Raw genomic sequence first — 16,569 nt, forward strand, 5'->3', positions numbered from 1 at the left:
CCACAACCTATACAAAAATATACAAAGTGGAGGAACTGTAAACAGATTCCAAGATGTCCTATATACAAAATTTACAATGCATTGTTTGTACTTTTAATAACACCTCTAACCAAAATTATTTAATATCACAAAATGTCATGACAGACTTTATTTTCCTTATTTGCTACAATTACAGATGAAACCTCAAAATAGCAAGAGAGGAAAGTGATTCATCGCAATGCATATTTTTCTGAACTTAATCTCGATTTGTGATGGGGAACTTTAGATAACTTACCTTCTTGATTTCTGCAGTGGCTGGAGCCCACATTAAGGAGCAATGTGAGAATCCTAAAGAGAAGCTTGATTTTATTAAGACTCTTCCACTAGGCTTAGTGAATAGCTGAACACCTGCTCTTTTATTTCTCTTTGAGAATGACTTTCTGCCCTGTAGGGTAATCAGTCAGTCCCTGCTGTGCTAATCAATAGAGAGAAGTAGATAGGAATTTGTCATAATAAGATTGTAAACAAAACAGTTGGTCCCAATAGGCTGCATTATTAATTTGTTGGAGCTTTGCTTTTTTGATCATTGAAGTCCTCATTTTGAGTTGCCATTTGTTCTTTCAGATTTCCCCTGCACCCTAAACCTTATAATCCTAGCATTGAGAGAACACGAAGTCTTTTCAAGTCTTTTATCTTTAGAGGAAAAAGGAAAAAAAAAAGCAATTCTTTTAAGAAAGAAGTCCTACAAAATGAGAGCAATTTTTTTAATGGTACTTATTAAGTGCTTACTCTGTGCCAGGCACTGTACTAAGCACTGGGATAGATATAAGCTAATTAGATTGGACGCAGTCACTTTCCCACATTGGGCTCAAAGACAATCCCCATTTTGCAGATGAGGGAACTGAAGCAGTGAGGCACAGAAAATTGAAGTGATTTGCCCAAGGTCATACAACAGACAAGTAGCAGATCTGGCTTAGAACTCAGGTCCCTCTAAACCCCAGGCTCTATCCACTAGGCCATGATGTTTCTCTATACAACTTATACATAATTTATACATCTTATGTAATATTCTGATTCATTCACATGCCTAATTTCTAAGACTACGGAAAAGTAGTGTTTTGAAACACATTTCACAAGGAAAATTTTTGTTCTCATGTTTATTTACTGAATGTTATTCATGCTCCTTGAGAAGACAGAGGGCTTTGATTTTGGATTAAGAAAAATCAAGATATGCAAGTCTTAGGTCATCAGAGATATTATCTTTCCTATGTTGCAAATCTTATGGGCTGGTTCATTCTACACTGGAATATTATGACAATTTTACTTATTATTGAGCACTTCTAGAGATTTCCTTTTACTTCTTATTGAGCATTATGAGATTTCATTTTGCCAATGAATTTGAGGTTAACAAGTAATAATTTGGCATAAAACCATGGGCTTCTTTCACTCGCCAATGGCCCGCTTGGATATCACTGTTTTAGACAAACATTAATAATAATTATAGCAGTAGTAATATTTATTAAGCTCCCACTGGGTGCAATGAATTGCAGTCAGCACTTGGGAAAATATAAAAGAAAGTAAGGGACACATTCCCTGTTCACAAGGAACTTACATTCTAATAGTAGAGACAGACATAACTGCATTTACAAACAAACAAAAGAGTTGAACGTACAATTGAATTTAAATATATGTGCTGAGGATGAATATAAGTAGGAATGAAAGGGCTAGATATTGCTGATAGGTTGATAGGAAATGATTTGTGATGCTAGGAGTGAATTCCGGAAAGATACGGGAAAATATGGGGAAAGCTATCATCAGTCGAACAATCCTTAGTCTTTAGTGAGCACTTGCTCTGAGAAGATCCCTATTAATTCACAGTTGGGTGAGTACAATATAATCAATAAATGTTAAGGCTGCCCTCAATGAGCTTAGAAGCAAAAGGGAGAGACAGACACCAAAATAAATACCAGGAAACAACGGTCTGACTGACTGAGAGAAATAGGAAGAGGAGTTCCAAACCAAGGAAATGTTGCAAACAAGGTACAGTTGGAAGGTTTGCTTGGAAAATTCTTCATATTTATATTCACAAGATATGAATTTTCTATTATTTCACTTCCAATTTCATTCAGCATTCTTTGCATTTACAAAAGAAATTAATTCTCCCATTAAGGCACACATCTGTCATGTGACCTCAGCCCACCAAATCAAACAATGGAATGTTTTTGAGCACTTACAATAATAATAATAATAATGTTGGTATTTCTTAAATGCTTACTAGATGCAGAGCACTGTTCTAAGTGCTGGGGTAGAAACAGGGTAATCAGGTTGTCCCACATGAGGCTCAGAGTTAATCCCCATTTTACAGATGAGGTGACTGAGGCACAGAGAAGTTAAGTGACTTGCCCACAGTCACACAGCTGACAAGTGGCAGAGTCAGGATTTGAACCCATGACCTCTGACTCCCAAGCCCGGGCTCCTTCCACTGAGCCACGCTGCTTCTCTACATGCACAGCACTGTAGTAGGTGCCAAGGGCTTACCTTAGAAGATCCACAGAACAGTCTTTATTAGACTGTCCGGAAATCCCTTCTCCTTATATTTTCTACAACAATCTTTTCTCCCTAAATTTCTAAATGTGAAATCTATAATTGCCTCTGGTCTTTAGGTTCTGAGAAGAGACAATTCTCCTAAAAATCCCCTGAAATGTTTCACTGACTTCACGTAGAACAATTTGAATAACTTTGGATTCATTCATTCAGTAGTATTTACTGAATGTTATTCATGCTCCTTGAGAAAACAGAGGATGAACCGAATCGAGCAAAAGTATAGATCAGTTAGAGCCTAAAGATACACTCCAGTAGGAGTTATTTGGATATTTAAGGTAGGCATCCATTTAAGACCTGGAATAGCTTAATGGATCATGTCCACTTGTATTTATAGGCCTCAATTATAGGGATAATCTACTGGTTTAGACGCATGCTGAATTTGGGGAAATCTTAGATTGCCTTGCAAATCAACAGTATTGACCCAAATCTGGGACTCTAACCTGCTTCCATTGGCTTTTCTGCTCTCAAAAGAGTTTTAGCAACTCAAGAAATAACCCTCTTATTTAAGACTGCTTTTCATGAGGGCCTGCTGGCATGGTGTGCCTGGGGACTACAATTAGTAGCTTTGCTATCCTTTTCACACTGTCCCTCCAATTTTTCTAGGAATTGAACAGAACTCAATCATCATGCTTGGCTGGTGTAAATACAACTTAAGACTTGGTGTTAAGGACACGATGAGAGGGAAAACCTCGACTTTCTGTTCTTCCTTATAAGATTTTCAGGGTCTCTGTTACCCATTTGCATAATGCCATGGTGAATTGGTTTCTCAAAAGCTAGGGAAATTTCCGATCTTGCACTGAATGCCACTTCATGGAAAACGTGTCTTGGGATAAGATTTGCACAGGACCGTACTTCCTGTAGACAGATGTAAGACTTTTTCCTCAGCTAGTTAATAAGAAGTTACATGAAATGCGTCTCATATCATACACTGATTACAGGAGCCCAGCAAAGAAGCTTTTCTATATACCCCTTCCACCTGCCCACCACGCTACCTGAAATGAACCCGCCCCAATGAATATACCATCTAGAATACTGCTCCTGAAGTGTTACGGTTCACTGATTTTTGGAAATATTCCTGCAGTGGCAACCGTGGGCCTAAGACAGGAGTGACTTGACTGAATCTCATCTCGAATCTGTGGTCCCTGGGTGATTCAGCTGTTGGCTATAATAAAGCTGTTGCTCCTCATCCCCTGAGCCCTTTCACTTGCTTTAGTGTAGCCTCATTATCATTCATGAATGAAGATACAGAATACCGGAGAGTTGGGGCCACAGTGAACTTTTGGAGGGAATGGCTAAATAATCAGAGGGTAAAGAATAGCAGCAACGGGGTTCCAGTCTCAAAGCCAACACTACGGGACCTTGGACAAGTCACAATATCTCCAGGGCTCAGTTTTTTCTGTAAAAAAAATCCAGAGCAGTTCCTTACCTTTTTGGGTCACTCAATGTGAAAATGATTGGAACATTTTTCAAAAGGAAGGCATGATGCACTGTTATTTTGCCCTAAAGATTATAATGCAACTAGAGGATCATCTATTCCCCACACATCAAGGATAATTTTTATACCTATCGACTGGCCTGGAGACTGGGAAAGAAGACTTAATCCTGATGTGTACACATAAGGTTCACCTTAGAAAAAAAGACACCATTGCCTCTGACCTCCTCGAACGGATCACTAGTAGTTTCCGTTATTCTCCATGGTAACACGCTCTCTGTAGCCCAAGACATCTCTCTCGATCCCATGCCAGCAGGATGAAAACAATAAAACAGGAATGAAGAAATTCATTTAAATGTTTATTTCCATGTTAAAGATAAATGACTTACCCTGTGGCTAGAAGGCCTCTTTAGGCTGGCAAATGAAACCACTTCATTTCTAAATTTTTTAAGGAAAACCCCCAAATTTCAAAAAGGATGAAGAGTAAGACGTGAATACCTTTGAAGGACTAACAGCTATTCCAACAGAAGTCCATCTTCTTTCCAGATTGTCCTTTTGATATAATGCATTTCAGGATGGCATGAGGGAGGGTTTCTGTTTAAATATTTCAGTCTACAGCAGTGCATGCTATTATTTTAAAATACACACATTTTAACATACCTTCTATTGTACTTCAATACAGTGTGTACATTATGTACATCCAAAAAATAGTGTACTCATATTTTTGGTATAACCTTCTCCACTCTCCATTGAAAACAATTTTATTCCATTATATAATGAAGTAAATGTTTCGCATCACGTGGTTGCACAAATTTACCATGATACATTATCATGAAACATCATGAAACAGCTGTGCATGGTTTTGTATTCCTATCAAAGTCGAAGAAGGAATACCATTACAAGTTATGAAAATGTGGATTTCAAACAAAAAAGCATCAACTTCAGCTGTGGAAGTACATGGGAAAGTATGGGTTCTAATGTTATCTCGGCCTATACGTTGTCCCACGGAACTATTTCCAAATACTGGCTTCAGAATTCCTTTCCGGCTTTACTTCAACATCAGTGTTTAGGCTTTTCATTTTGCTAGGATACACGATAAAAGTTCCTTAAAACAGAGTTTCCTTTCCTTTATGAGAAGCACCATGGCCTAATGGATACACCATGGGCTTGGGAGACAGAAGGTCATGGGTTCTAATCCTGTCTCTGCCACTTGTCTGCTGTGGGATCTTGGGCAAATCCCTTCACTTCTCTAGGCCTCAGTCACCTCATCTGTAAAATGGGGATTGAGACCTGAGGCCCCACATGGGTCAGGGACTGTGTCCATCCCAATTGGCTTGTATCCACCCCAGTGCTTAGTAGAGTGCCTGGTGCACAGTAAGCACTTAACAAGTACCATAATTACTAATATTATTGTTATTATTTCCCTAGGCATATACTTGCTGAAAAATCTTACTGGCAATCAGTTTATCATCCATAGAAACCTCCAACATTTTCCTCCTTTGATTTTCTCACTATCTAATAGATCAACCAATCTCTGCTTCTCAGGTGGCCAGGATTTCTTGTTTAGAAACCACTCCTTGGTTGATGGGAAATCAGATAGGCATCAAACACTGTCATTTCTGAATGGCAATGTTCTAACCCCAAAGTTTAACGTCCACAGTCTCCCACTTTTTCAGCTACTTCTCTGGGTTTAGGACAATTCTAGAATGGTTCCAACAACTTCTGTGGCTCTTGTGTGCCTTTAAATCGTGTAGCTGGTTAAATCTGTCCCTACGAGCAGGTCTACAAAGCTGCTAGTATCGGAAATATGCAGTGCAAAGAACTGTGGGCAATTAATGCAAATACAGATTCCCCCTTTAATAAGCCAATTGCTTATATTGCCCTCTCCTTTGCTTTGATTATAGGAACCGTACATAGACACCAGAGCAGATCGAGTTACCAATAAAACCTCATTAAAGTGATATCAGTTTGGCAAAAATAAAACATAATTAGAAGGCATTACTATTCCCCTCCCATTATCTGGATACCCTACTGCTCGTCATAGAGAAACAGAGGATATTTTGAACCTGTTTACTCTTTAAAAAAAAATTCCCTATCTTTCATCTGAACAGTATTTTAACCGTAATCAACTGTCTTTTCCCTTCCGCGTGATCAGGTTGGACCCGGAAACTCATATATGGGAAAGATTCAAATCTGGATTTCAAAGACTCAACTATTCGTCTGAGATCTCTCCCCAAGGAAATTCCATATGCCCATGAGAGTTATTACTCCCTCAGAAGCCATTTCAATATTTTCCATATTGTATCTATTTCTATTTCAGGGGAGCAATTCAATGGTTTAGCCAAGGTCCTAATCTCCAAGGTAATTTTGTCTTTCATTCATTTCAAGGCCCATTCCTCCTGGTGGATTTACAGGAGTGGGACTTGCATTTCCTGGCTCCGATCCAACACTGATGCATTCAGGACTCCTGGGGTGGAGAAATGAACTCCTTTTATGCTAAAGCCAAATGGAGAAGAATCAGAAGAGGGAGAAAAATGAAAACATCTTTTAAAAAGAGCTGGCCTCATTTGAATAATCTGATTCATGATAGCATTAAGGATCACTCTAGTCGACCCACGCTGCGTCAGAAGAGGTCTGTTTCATTAGCAAACACCTTGGTTTTCCACTTCGAGTAGCAGCAAAGCAGTCCACCCCTAATCGCTATCACCTTAGTCTTTACTACTTATTCTGTGGTGAATTCCACAGAAAGATAGTCCTCCTCTTGCAGATGCCATAACTGAAGGGCTATAATTTTCAAATTTATTGGACAACTGCTCCAGGTTCCACGGGGAAAGTGGAATGCCAATAGTCTGCTTTGGATGCAAAAATGCATCTACTGGGTTGCAGGAACACCTAGCTCTTGGTGTGCTAATAGAGGAATGGCAGTTCCTAGTGACTGGGGTCCAGCCCCTCTTTATACTGGCACTCTATCTGGCAAATTGTTTCTGAACAACAATAGAGGCCACTGGCCTCTTTCAATCACAATTGTGGGCTAGAGGTCATTTGCAGAGGCGTCTGTCCATTAGGGTCTGGGAGGAGCCTATCTGGTTCCACATCCACTTCGTTTTTCCTGCTATCAGGAAGACGGTAAGCTCCCTGAGGATAGGGAATGTATGTCTTTGTCTCTGTGCCTCTCTAAGATTTAAGTACTGTGTGTCACACTTTAGGATGGACTGATAATCTTTACCAACATTGTGATCCAATATTTTCCTACCACATAATTCAGTTTTGCATTGCTTAGGATAACTCTTGCGGAAGTTTTCAAACAGCCCCAGCAATAATATTTATCCATTTTAAAACCACACAGTAATTCCCCAATGGCTTTTGATGGCACCACTGATTTTTTTCTGCCCTTACGATCTTCATCCGATTTGCTTTGCAGGTTTAAAATGGCCATTTCCTTTTAGGCATATTCTCACAATGTCCGTGGCTCTTCTTTCTGGGAAGGTTTCATCTCTACAAGACATATGATTATGGATATTTTTTCTGGTCATTGTAGACAAATTTCTCTATACTGGTACATTGAAGCATCATTCTCTTTATTTTTGTTCTCGAAAAACAGAATGATTTTAATCTTCAGCTATTTCCTAAGCAATTTTCTTTCTGTGCATATCAGTACTAATTTTGGAATTCTAGTTTGGATAATAAAATGTGTTGACCACAAAGCATTTGTATAAATACAGCTGTTTTAATTGAGGCATTTTTCCTCTGCAAAGTACCCCTTGCATTTCCCATTAATTTCCGACTGCCAGTCACAAAAATAAACCTATTGCTGCTCCTCGGTCCTTCTCCAAACTTTCCCACCTGCATTAAGAGAGTTGGAAAAGGGCACTGCCCTGTCCCCGGCCGTTAGTACTGAAGGAACTCCTCACTGAAAAATGGCAAACAGAGTAGGGAAAAGATCCTTGAAGACTGCTGCTAAAAGTCAACAGATGTAAATGAGGGGTAAACCTGAATCAGAATGGACACGGCAAATACAATAGTCAACACAGTGAGCAAAATTCGTACAACTCAAGAGGCTTTCAAATGATATTTCCCAATATTAATCCGCAAACCAAATCCAGAGTTTAAGTGAACTTCATTGACATACGTGGTAGTAAAAATAACGAGTGCTCACTTAATGAAATTAAAATGAAAGGTATACATTCAAATAGCTTTCAAACATGTCTAATCTCAGGCTAAGAGCAAGAAATGTCCACTGTGCTTTACAAAGAAGAACAAATACAAAAATCCATCCCCAGATCTTTTCTAATTCCAGATGGTGGTTTGTCACGAACTGACAGAGTGACACATTGTCCACTGGGTCTGAATTTAGTTGTATTAGCATCGAGCTAGTACCAGGCAGTATATAAAAACAGCTGTCATACGACACCTCCGGTATCTACATGTGGTTGTTCTAGGGGCACATCCTGGTTTACAGTGAAACAGCTTTAGCGTTGCCAGCCACCGCTCCCTGCTTACGAAGTGAACGCTTCTAGACCTCCAAAATCAGGCTCCATTTAGTCATCTCCTATTGCTGACTGGACTTACTGTTCCACCATCCAAAAACAGAAGGCATAAAGGTGAATACAAACATAAGAAAGTATTTTACATATTGTCTTGCAGTCTTTCCATATAGTCTCTAAACTCCTTCGAGTCCCCAAGGCTCATATCTTGGCAAACCCATTTAATATTATCGTCACTGTCATACAGAATTGAGTTGGTGTACGGACCTCCATCTTCCGGTAAAATAGTGGTGTACGAAGTGAACTTCACACGCTTCCTTTTGGGGCCAGAAGAGTTTAGGGGTTCGTTTTTTATTTCTTTTTCACAACCATAATCTGATGATCTGAGGATCTGACTATGGAGGGTCTTCTGAGAGCTTCCGTTTAGAAGGAAGTTGCTCTCTTCAAATTGCAATCCACGGTCTATCATGGAGGTACATTCCTCTGATGGAAGCGAAATGTCCACTGGGTTTTCTAGGAGTTCCACTTCATTCCCAAGCCAGACCCAGTCATGAGAGTGAGGAATGTTTCCTTGTTCGCTTACAGCAAACCTTTTGTGCCTGTATTTCCAGGCAAAAGCCACACAGTTAATTAAGAAGACTAAAATTGCCAGGCAGAAGACACACAGCAGGGCGTACATGCCAATCTCCAAATCAGTTAGACCTCTAGAGGTCAGAGAGAGGTCATTGGGGTTTTTGGGCTCTGTTAACTCCACCTGTGGAGGGAAACTGGTGAAGGAATTTGAATTACGCCGGAGTTGGCCGTCCTCAAGTAACTTGTTCTCATTCCCCGCGGCGGGAGATCTCAGAGTTGTGCTTTTATTGATACTTTCTTCTTGGTTGGTGGAAGCTCCATGACGGGACCATTCTTGTATTGCTCTCTCCTGGTCCCCTTCCCTCTCTATAGAATTACTGAAGGGATCTTTAAATTCTCGATCCACCCCTTCAATATCATTGGTGCCTCCCAAGGGGTCAGAGTCCTTCTGGCCAAATTTGACCTTAATATTTCCTTTCCCAACAGCCAGAATGCTCTTCCTCTTGGTCTTCTGGCAAGGCTCACTGATCATCATTTCTAACTTGATCAACGGTCCCTGACCTTCCCCTTCGGCGACCACAACAGGCCACTTGGACTGAAGGTTTGGATGAGCTGAAACTACCATTTCATCCAATGAGGAGACGGCAACCGAAAAATCCTTGGAATCGTAAATGTCTAACGGTGTCACCGAACCATCACTGAACAAAATCCAAGAACTGACTATTGCTTCCTAATAAAAATAAAGCCAAGGTATGTTATTATGATTATTCACTACATTTTCCAACCTCAAACATACACATTGATTAGCAGTTTTAGAGCTTAAATTTATAAGCTTATGATGGAAAACACTCTGCACTTATGGAAACATTTACCAATGTATTGAGCTTAAATACTATAAATATTCATTCAGCGGTGAAAAGAACAGATAATTTACTTTGCTGAATTTTTTCAAGTGTCTATTAATGCAGAGCATGATATACAATTGAATTTGGCTCTGACCTTTGCAAAATCATTTTGAAATATCAGGCAATGAATCTGCATCAATAGCAGGTGAATCTAATCACACTGCTGCTCAAGATACTATTAGCTTAAACCTAGTTCATATTGAAAAGCCAATTTTTATAAAGTAATACATTTAGATATTTAGCAAAAGATGTGGTACAAGCATAAAGGGCTTGAAAGATAAGACTACCTCTCATTTCATTATTAAAAAGCTATTTTTAAATTCTGAATATAAAAAGTACTGTGGAGTTTGAGATTATCATAGTGCAAAAAAAAATCACCAATTAGTCTAATTAACCGTACCATAAAAATAACTTGAAATCTTCTTTCAAAGAGTCACACATTGTCTTTTTTGGTTAACATGACAGAAGATAAATACTTCTACTACGGTTGAGAAGAAGACTTGCCTATTCTGGCCTTTGCTGCAGAGTAAACCCATGAAAATACTGCCCCCATATAAGAGAAACCTTCATCTGTACCATTTGGTGTGACTTTCCAAGAGACAGGATAGAGCCAAAAATGGGCTTAAACTTTAGCTAAGTCGGCATGTTCCCTCTGTGTAAATACTAGCTATTTGTTTTCCTGAGCAGCTTTCACAGGAAAAAAAACATATGGGATGCCGTAGAATGTAAGCATGAGTAACAAGACTCCTTGAGACCATACCTGTTGAGGAGCATGTAGAATATCATAAGCTGATGTGGTTGAAACGATGACTCTCTTATTTCCTTTGTTGTGCCGCAGAGAAAGAGATAATCCGGCTACGAGCTGTACCCCTAAATCTGTGATAGTGACCCGGTCATCAAGTACTACTACAGTCTTCTCGGCCAAGATGGAATCGGAAAGAGGTGACAAGACCTACAAAAGGAAATTATGAGAGGATTTCTGAGTTTTCGATTTAAAGGGAAGAGTTAAAAATACAGGTCAGAATAGGCTTTCCCATTCGGATCCATATAATTGAGGTCCATATAATCCACAGACCATAAAATTGAGATTCTACCAAAATGTTTTCCCCAAATTCTAAGCAAAGGCTTAGAAAAATACATTCAATTGTTTAACCAAATCCTGGACTCTGATTTCCCTTTGTTCGCCTTGAATATTCTGAATCTGCATTGATCTGGATTTAAGAAGACCAGCCCAATATCTACTGTTTCAGATTAAAATTCTTCAGATATCACAGGTGATGATTAGAACGGAAAAAAAAAAAATTCACTCCATCATTCCACTCTCCAGGTGTTGACTGCATGTTTGCCTGTAAGCAATCCCACTGTTCCACCTTCTCTTTATCTTTCCTCTTTTTTTTGGTTCTTGCATATTCTCTACCCCTCTTTTTTAACTTTCCAAATCTACTATACTCAGAGCAGGCAGCAAGGTAAGAATGCTAGAGGAAATATAAGGGGTTAAGACATGTAATGATTTATGCCTACAGGAAGAAGGGAGGCAGAGACACAGAGGTGAAGCCTGAAATACAGAGGTGGCCAGCGACAGAGAGATCCAGAGACAGAGACACGGGCAATGGCAGTCATACAGATACATGAGCAAAAGCAAAGATAACATACACATTAATTTTGTTCTTTCTACTGGATATACAGTCCTAACTCTTCAATCCTCCCCCTCCTGCTCCAATTCCCATCCTGCTAATTTGGAAAAGGGCACAACAAGATATTGTCTTTATGGGCACCCATTGTGGAATGGATTGTCAGTCACACGGTGGGCTTTTTCAGCACTCACAAATTCATATGTCTGGTTGAACGTGCAAAGGTTCCCAATGGCTGGAAATTGTTTTTAACACTTCCCGAGGACCCTGATTTATGATTAAAGACTATTTCGGGCACCAAGAGAAATCTGCTTTGTTATGTCAATTTTTGTGGAATGATTTCCCCCAAAACTGGTATTTTTACATAAGATACTGCAAATAGAAAACCCATCTTATTCCATGAAGAAAACCAAGTGGGCAAGTTCTTCTCTCTTTTTAAGTCAAAATTTATTTTAGCAATGCGAAAGGGTTGAAGGCCACAGGAGGCCCCATTAAGTGCTCAGTACAGTGCCCTGCACACAGTAAACAATAAATACCATCGATTGATTTTCTAAAATATCTGAACCTAAATGAATCATATAGGGGAAAACTAGCCTTCGCATGCTTCACTGACTTCACGTTGTGATGCACACCAAAGTATACCAACATAATTCTGGGAAAATTATTTTCATTATTTTAGTAACATTTAACCTAGTAAAAGAGAGGTTTCATTTTGTATCTCTAACATGAACTAGCATGCCATGAGGGCTGAATATTCTTAATCAATTTTATATTTATTTCTCTTGTTAGCTTTTAGACATACCTGTACTGTGGTTATCCCGTGCTCTCGACCAATCAGCGTTCTGCCATCCTGTAATTTAGCTATTTTAGGTTCTTCTACTTTCATGAAATCAGTCACGAGATCGGTGATGTCAAACTGCCAATCAGAGCCCAGCATGTAGGTCAGCTGACCTCCCAAGTCGGCTGTCTCCGCTACAAACTGAGTAAGGACTCGAACCATTGCATGTTGATATTGCAGAGTGCAGCCTCTCCCCTTCTTTTCATCATCCTCATCGTCATCACTGTCTCGGGTGGGCCTGAAAAGAGCATTTCATCAGTCCTCGTGTTTGAAACTTTTCTCGATTAAAATGATTGGCCACATGTGCGTGAACTCTGAATCGAGTGCTTAGTAGAGCGCTCCAAACACACGGTGAGTGGTCCATAAATATATCTGTGGTGGATGTGTATAATGTAGCTAGAGATTTCATTCTCTTGGTTGATGCATTTGCCCGAAAAATTAATCAACTATTCTATGTGCAAACCTCCACAGATCCCTGACACATGGAATGATAAACCTAAAATGTTAAACCAATAATCTTTATTTTTTTCCCCATACTCTACACTCAGAAACGAAGACCTAGAACATGAAAAGAACCCTTTTTCACAGGTGCACCAATTGCACATGTATGTGAGTGCAATTAGATCATGTATATAATTGGAATTGGATTGCTTAGAAGCCAAATTCCGCTTTTCAGTACCTGTTTAACTATTTGTGAAAGCCACGAGAAAATATGCGAGGACGAATGACTCAGAAACTGGCCACAGTTGCAATAAGTCAATTGAATTTACTGAGTGCATACTGTGTGCAGAGCATTTTACCAAGCCTAGGAAGAGTTCAGTGTAACAGAGTCGGTATATATGTTCCCTGCCTGCAAGGAGCTTACAGTCTAGAGAGGGAGAGAGACAAAATTATGGATGTGTAATGTAAGTGTTGGGGGGTTGAGTGTGAGGGGAATATCAATGCTTATAGTGTTCAAATCCAAATGCAAGGTCAGCGAGGAAGGGAGAGGAATTAAGGGGAAATGAAGGCTTAGTTGGGGGAGGCCTCTTGGAGGAGATGTGATTTTAACGAAGTACTGAAGTTGGGGAGAATGACTGTCTATTGGATATGAATTGGGAGGGAGTTGCAGGCCAGAGACAGGAAGTGAGCAAGGGGTCAGTGGTGAGATAGACTAATTATGGCATTTGTTAAGCGCTTACTATGTGTAAAGCACTGTTCTAAGCACTGGGAGAATAGAAGGTGATCAGGTTGTCCCACGTGGGGCTCACAGTCTTCATCCCCATTTTACAGATGAGGTAACTGAGGCACAGAGAAGTTAAGTGACTTGCCCAAAGTCACACAGCTGACAAGTGGTTGAACTGGGACTTGAACCCATGACCTCTCACTCCCAAGCCCGTGCTCTTTTCACTGAGCCACGCTGCTTCTCTACCCAGGGATTAGAGAGGCCAAGTGAGTGTGCTGGGTTGTAGCAGGAAATCAGAGAGATAAGATAGTGGGGGCAAGCTGATTGAGTGCTTTAGAGCCAATGGTAAGGAGTTTCCATTTGATGTGGAGGTAGATGGGCAACCAAAGGAGGTTCTTGGGGAGTGGGGACTCAACCACTATTATTTACTGAGTGCATACTGAGTGCAGAGAACTTACTAGGAGGAGATGTGACCTTACTAAGGCTTTGAAGGTGGAGAGAGTAGTGGTCAGGCATGTATAAAAAGGGAGGGAGTTCCAGGCCAGATAGAGGATGCGGGACAGACAAAATCAGGGCACAGTGAGCAAGTTGTCAATAGAGGAGGTCAGCATGCAGGCTGGGCTGTAAGAGGAAATCAGTGAGGGGAGTTAGGAGTGGGCAAGCTGATTAAGTACCTTAAAGCTGATGCTAAGTAGTTTCTGTTCAACGTGGAGGTGGATGGGCAGCCACCAGCATCTCTTGGGAAGTGGGGAAGCATGGACTGAATGGTTTTGTAGAAAACCGACACGGGCTGCAGAGTGAAGTGTGGACTGAAGTAGGAATAGACAGGAGTCGGGGAGGTGGGTGAGGAGGCAGGTGCAGCAGTAGAGGTGGGATAGGATCAGCACAGGAGCAGTTTGGATGGAGAGGAAATGGAAGGTTTTAGAGATGTGAATGGAGAATGGAGAGGATTTGGGTGACAGATTGAATATCTGGCTATATGAGAGAGCTGAGTCAGGAAATGAGTCAAGGAAACATGGAATGAATAATTATTTAGAAAAATGATCTGGGCAGCAGAGTGAAGTATGGACTGGAGAGAGCATAGAAGCTCGTTGTGGGCAGGGAATGTGTCTGTTATATAGTTATATTGTTCTCTCCCAAGAAGTTAGTACAGTGCTCTGCACACAGTAAGCGCTCAATAAATACAAATGACTGACAGAGGTCTGCATTGGGCAACTGGATTTGTCTGTGAAGATTTTTTTTTATTTTGACCCAAATCTAAACTTAGCTGCTAAGTAATCAATTAAGGGGATTCACATATTACTACATCCACTGTAGAAACCGTATTGGGACCACACCCACCAAACTGACCAACTGCATTCCCAACGTTGCATCCAGTCAGACCAGAAAATCTTCGGTCTAAGTGTCTGGATTCCACAAATGAGAACAAAATGAATTAAACTATCACGTTGTTTTCTGAACCAGTAGGCAGAGGGGTCAAAGGCTGGGTGTTCCCCTGGGCACAGAGGTTAGACGGAAGGTACTTACTTTCCAAGAGCAGGCAAAACAGCATCGGTTCTGTTGCTGACAGAAAGGAGAAATGCAATGCAAACGGTCAACTCCCTTGCAAATTTGCTCCCTGACTGGCACTGGTCAAGGATAAAGTTCTCTGATATTGTGAGGAAGACTGTTGAGGGGAGTGAGGAATAAGAGCACTGCCAGAATCTCTAAGTGGCAGAAAGGGAAGCATCAAGGCATAATGGATACAACACAGACCTGGGAGTCAGAAGGACCTGGCTTCTAATGCTGGCCACACCACTTGTCCACTGTGTGACCTCGGGCAAGTCACTTCACTTCTCTGGGCCCCAGTTACCTCATCTGTAAATTGGGGATTAAGACTGTGAGCCCATGTGGGACAGGAACAATTTCCAAACTGATTTGCCTGTATCCACGCAAGTGCTTGGATCAGTGCCTGGAACATAGTAGGTGCTTAACAAATACCATTACTTATTATTTTTATTATATCAACTGAACAGTCTCCAGGAGACCATCAGGAGAAAATGATCATGAGGTAAATAATTCCTCCATAATGCACAGAAACCAACAGCCTCAGTCCTTCCCCCTAAAATATTATGTTGAAACACCCCATGCGTCCCTGAAAAAGAAACAACTTCCCTTCTTTCCATTAAGAAGCAAGGTAATTCTGAATTAGTGAAAGTGTTTCTTTGTACAACCAAAATCCCTGTATACACTTTTTCTCCTAGGAAAAAGAAAATTTCTGAAAATATTGGGAACAAAGCAAGGAATACTTTCCAATGTCGCTAAAACTAACGTGGGGATAATTACCATAGGAAGCATAGTGATGAACACTGACACTGCTGCTGGTGCCCCACCGAGAGGAAAGGTAGATTAAAAGACAACGACGCTATTTCTTTGCCATTTCTGCTCATGCCATAGAAACTCTTAGCACACTGTTAATAAGAGCAGAAAAGTCTTTATCTGGCAAGCTAGCATATTTTAAAATAATATTCTCATTAGAAAGTAGAAATTTTTAATTGGTTAAAAACTCGATTTTCCCTCTAATTTGCTTTCTGTTTTCCCCACAGGAAAGGCTCAGAGATCCTCTTGTATGGGCCTCTTTTCTGCCTTGAAAAACAGATATTAAGCTCCAGGTGGTAGTACTTTTTCTCATTATGCCCCCATGCTGAGGAATTCATTGCTGCAAAATACTTGATTTTGAGTTTATAACTATTTCTAAAGTAAGGGGGGAAAATTCGCTTTTTTTCCTCATGGTGTTTGGGGAAGTATTTTCCAGTGTTGATTATGTTGTTTCTTTTATATACTCTTTGAAATACTAGTTATGGGAAAGCTATTATAAAAGTGAATTGCTGTTGTGGTAAATTGTTTTATGGCAAAGTTAGCATCCAAGAAGCTGAAAAAGCGTTTCATGAATCCTCACAACCTTCAAAGTGCTAAGGA

At 40.3% G+C, this 16,569-nt stretch overlaps 1 protein-coding gene across 2 annotated transcripts in view; it reads right to left on the reverse strand.

The window, feature by feature from the left end:
• Positions 1-7,572: 7,572 nt before the first annotated feature.
• Positions 7,573-16,569, reverse strand: part of LOC100076621 (transmembrane protein 132B) — a 503,774-nt gene continuing 494,777 nt past the window's right edge. The window contains exons 7-10 of one of the 2 annotated variants that reach the window (XM_029054855.2): positions 15,139-15,174; positions 12,411-12,684; positions 10,738-10,929; positions 7,573-9,802 (exon numbers count right to left, since the gene is read on the reverse strand). In XM_029054855.2, the coding sequence (XP_028910688.1) occupies positions 8,642-9,802; positions 10,738-10,929; positions 12,411-12,684; positions 15,139-15,174 (1,663 nt within the window). In that variant the 3' untranslated portion in view covers positions 7,573-8,641. The remainder of the gene's footprint in view (positions 9,803-10,737; positions 10,930-12,410; positions 12,685-15,138; positions 15,175-16,569) is intronic. The other variant, XM_029054864.1, reaches the window with a different exon arrangement.

Source organism: Ornithorhynchus anatinus, chromosome 2 (assembly GCF_004115215.2).
Source record: "Ornithorhynchus anatinus isolate Pmale09 chromosome 2, mOrnAna1.pri.v4, whole genome shotgun sequence".
Classification (NCBI taxonomy): domain Eukaryota; kingdom Metazoa; phylum Chordata; class Mammalia; order Monotremata; family Ornithorhynchidae; genus Ornithorhynchus; species Ornithorhynchus anatinus.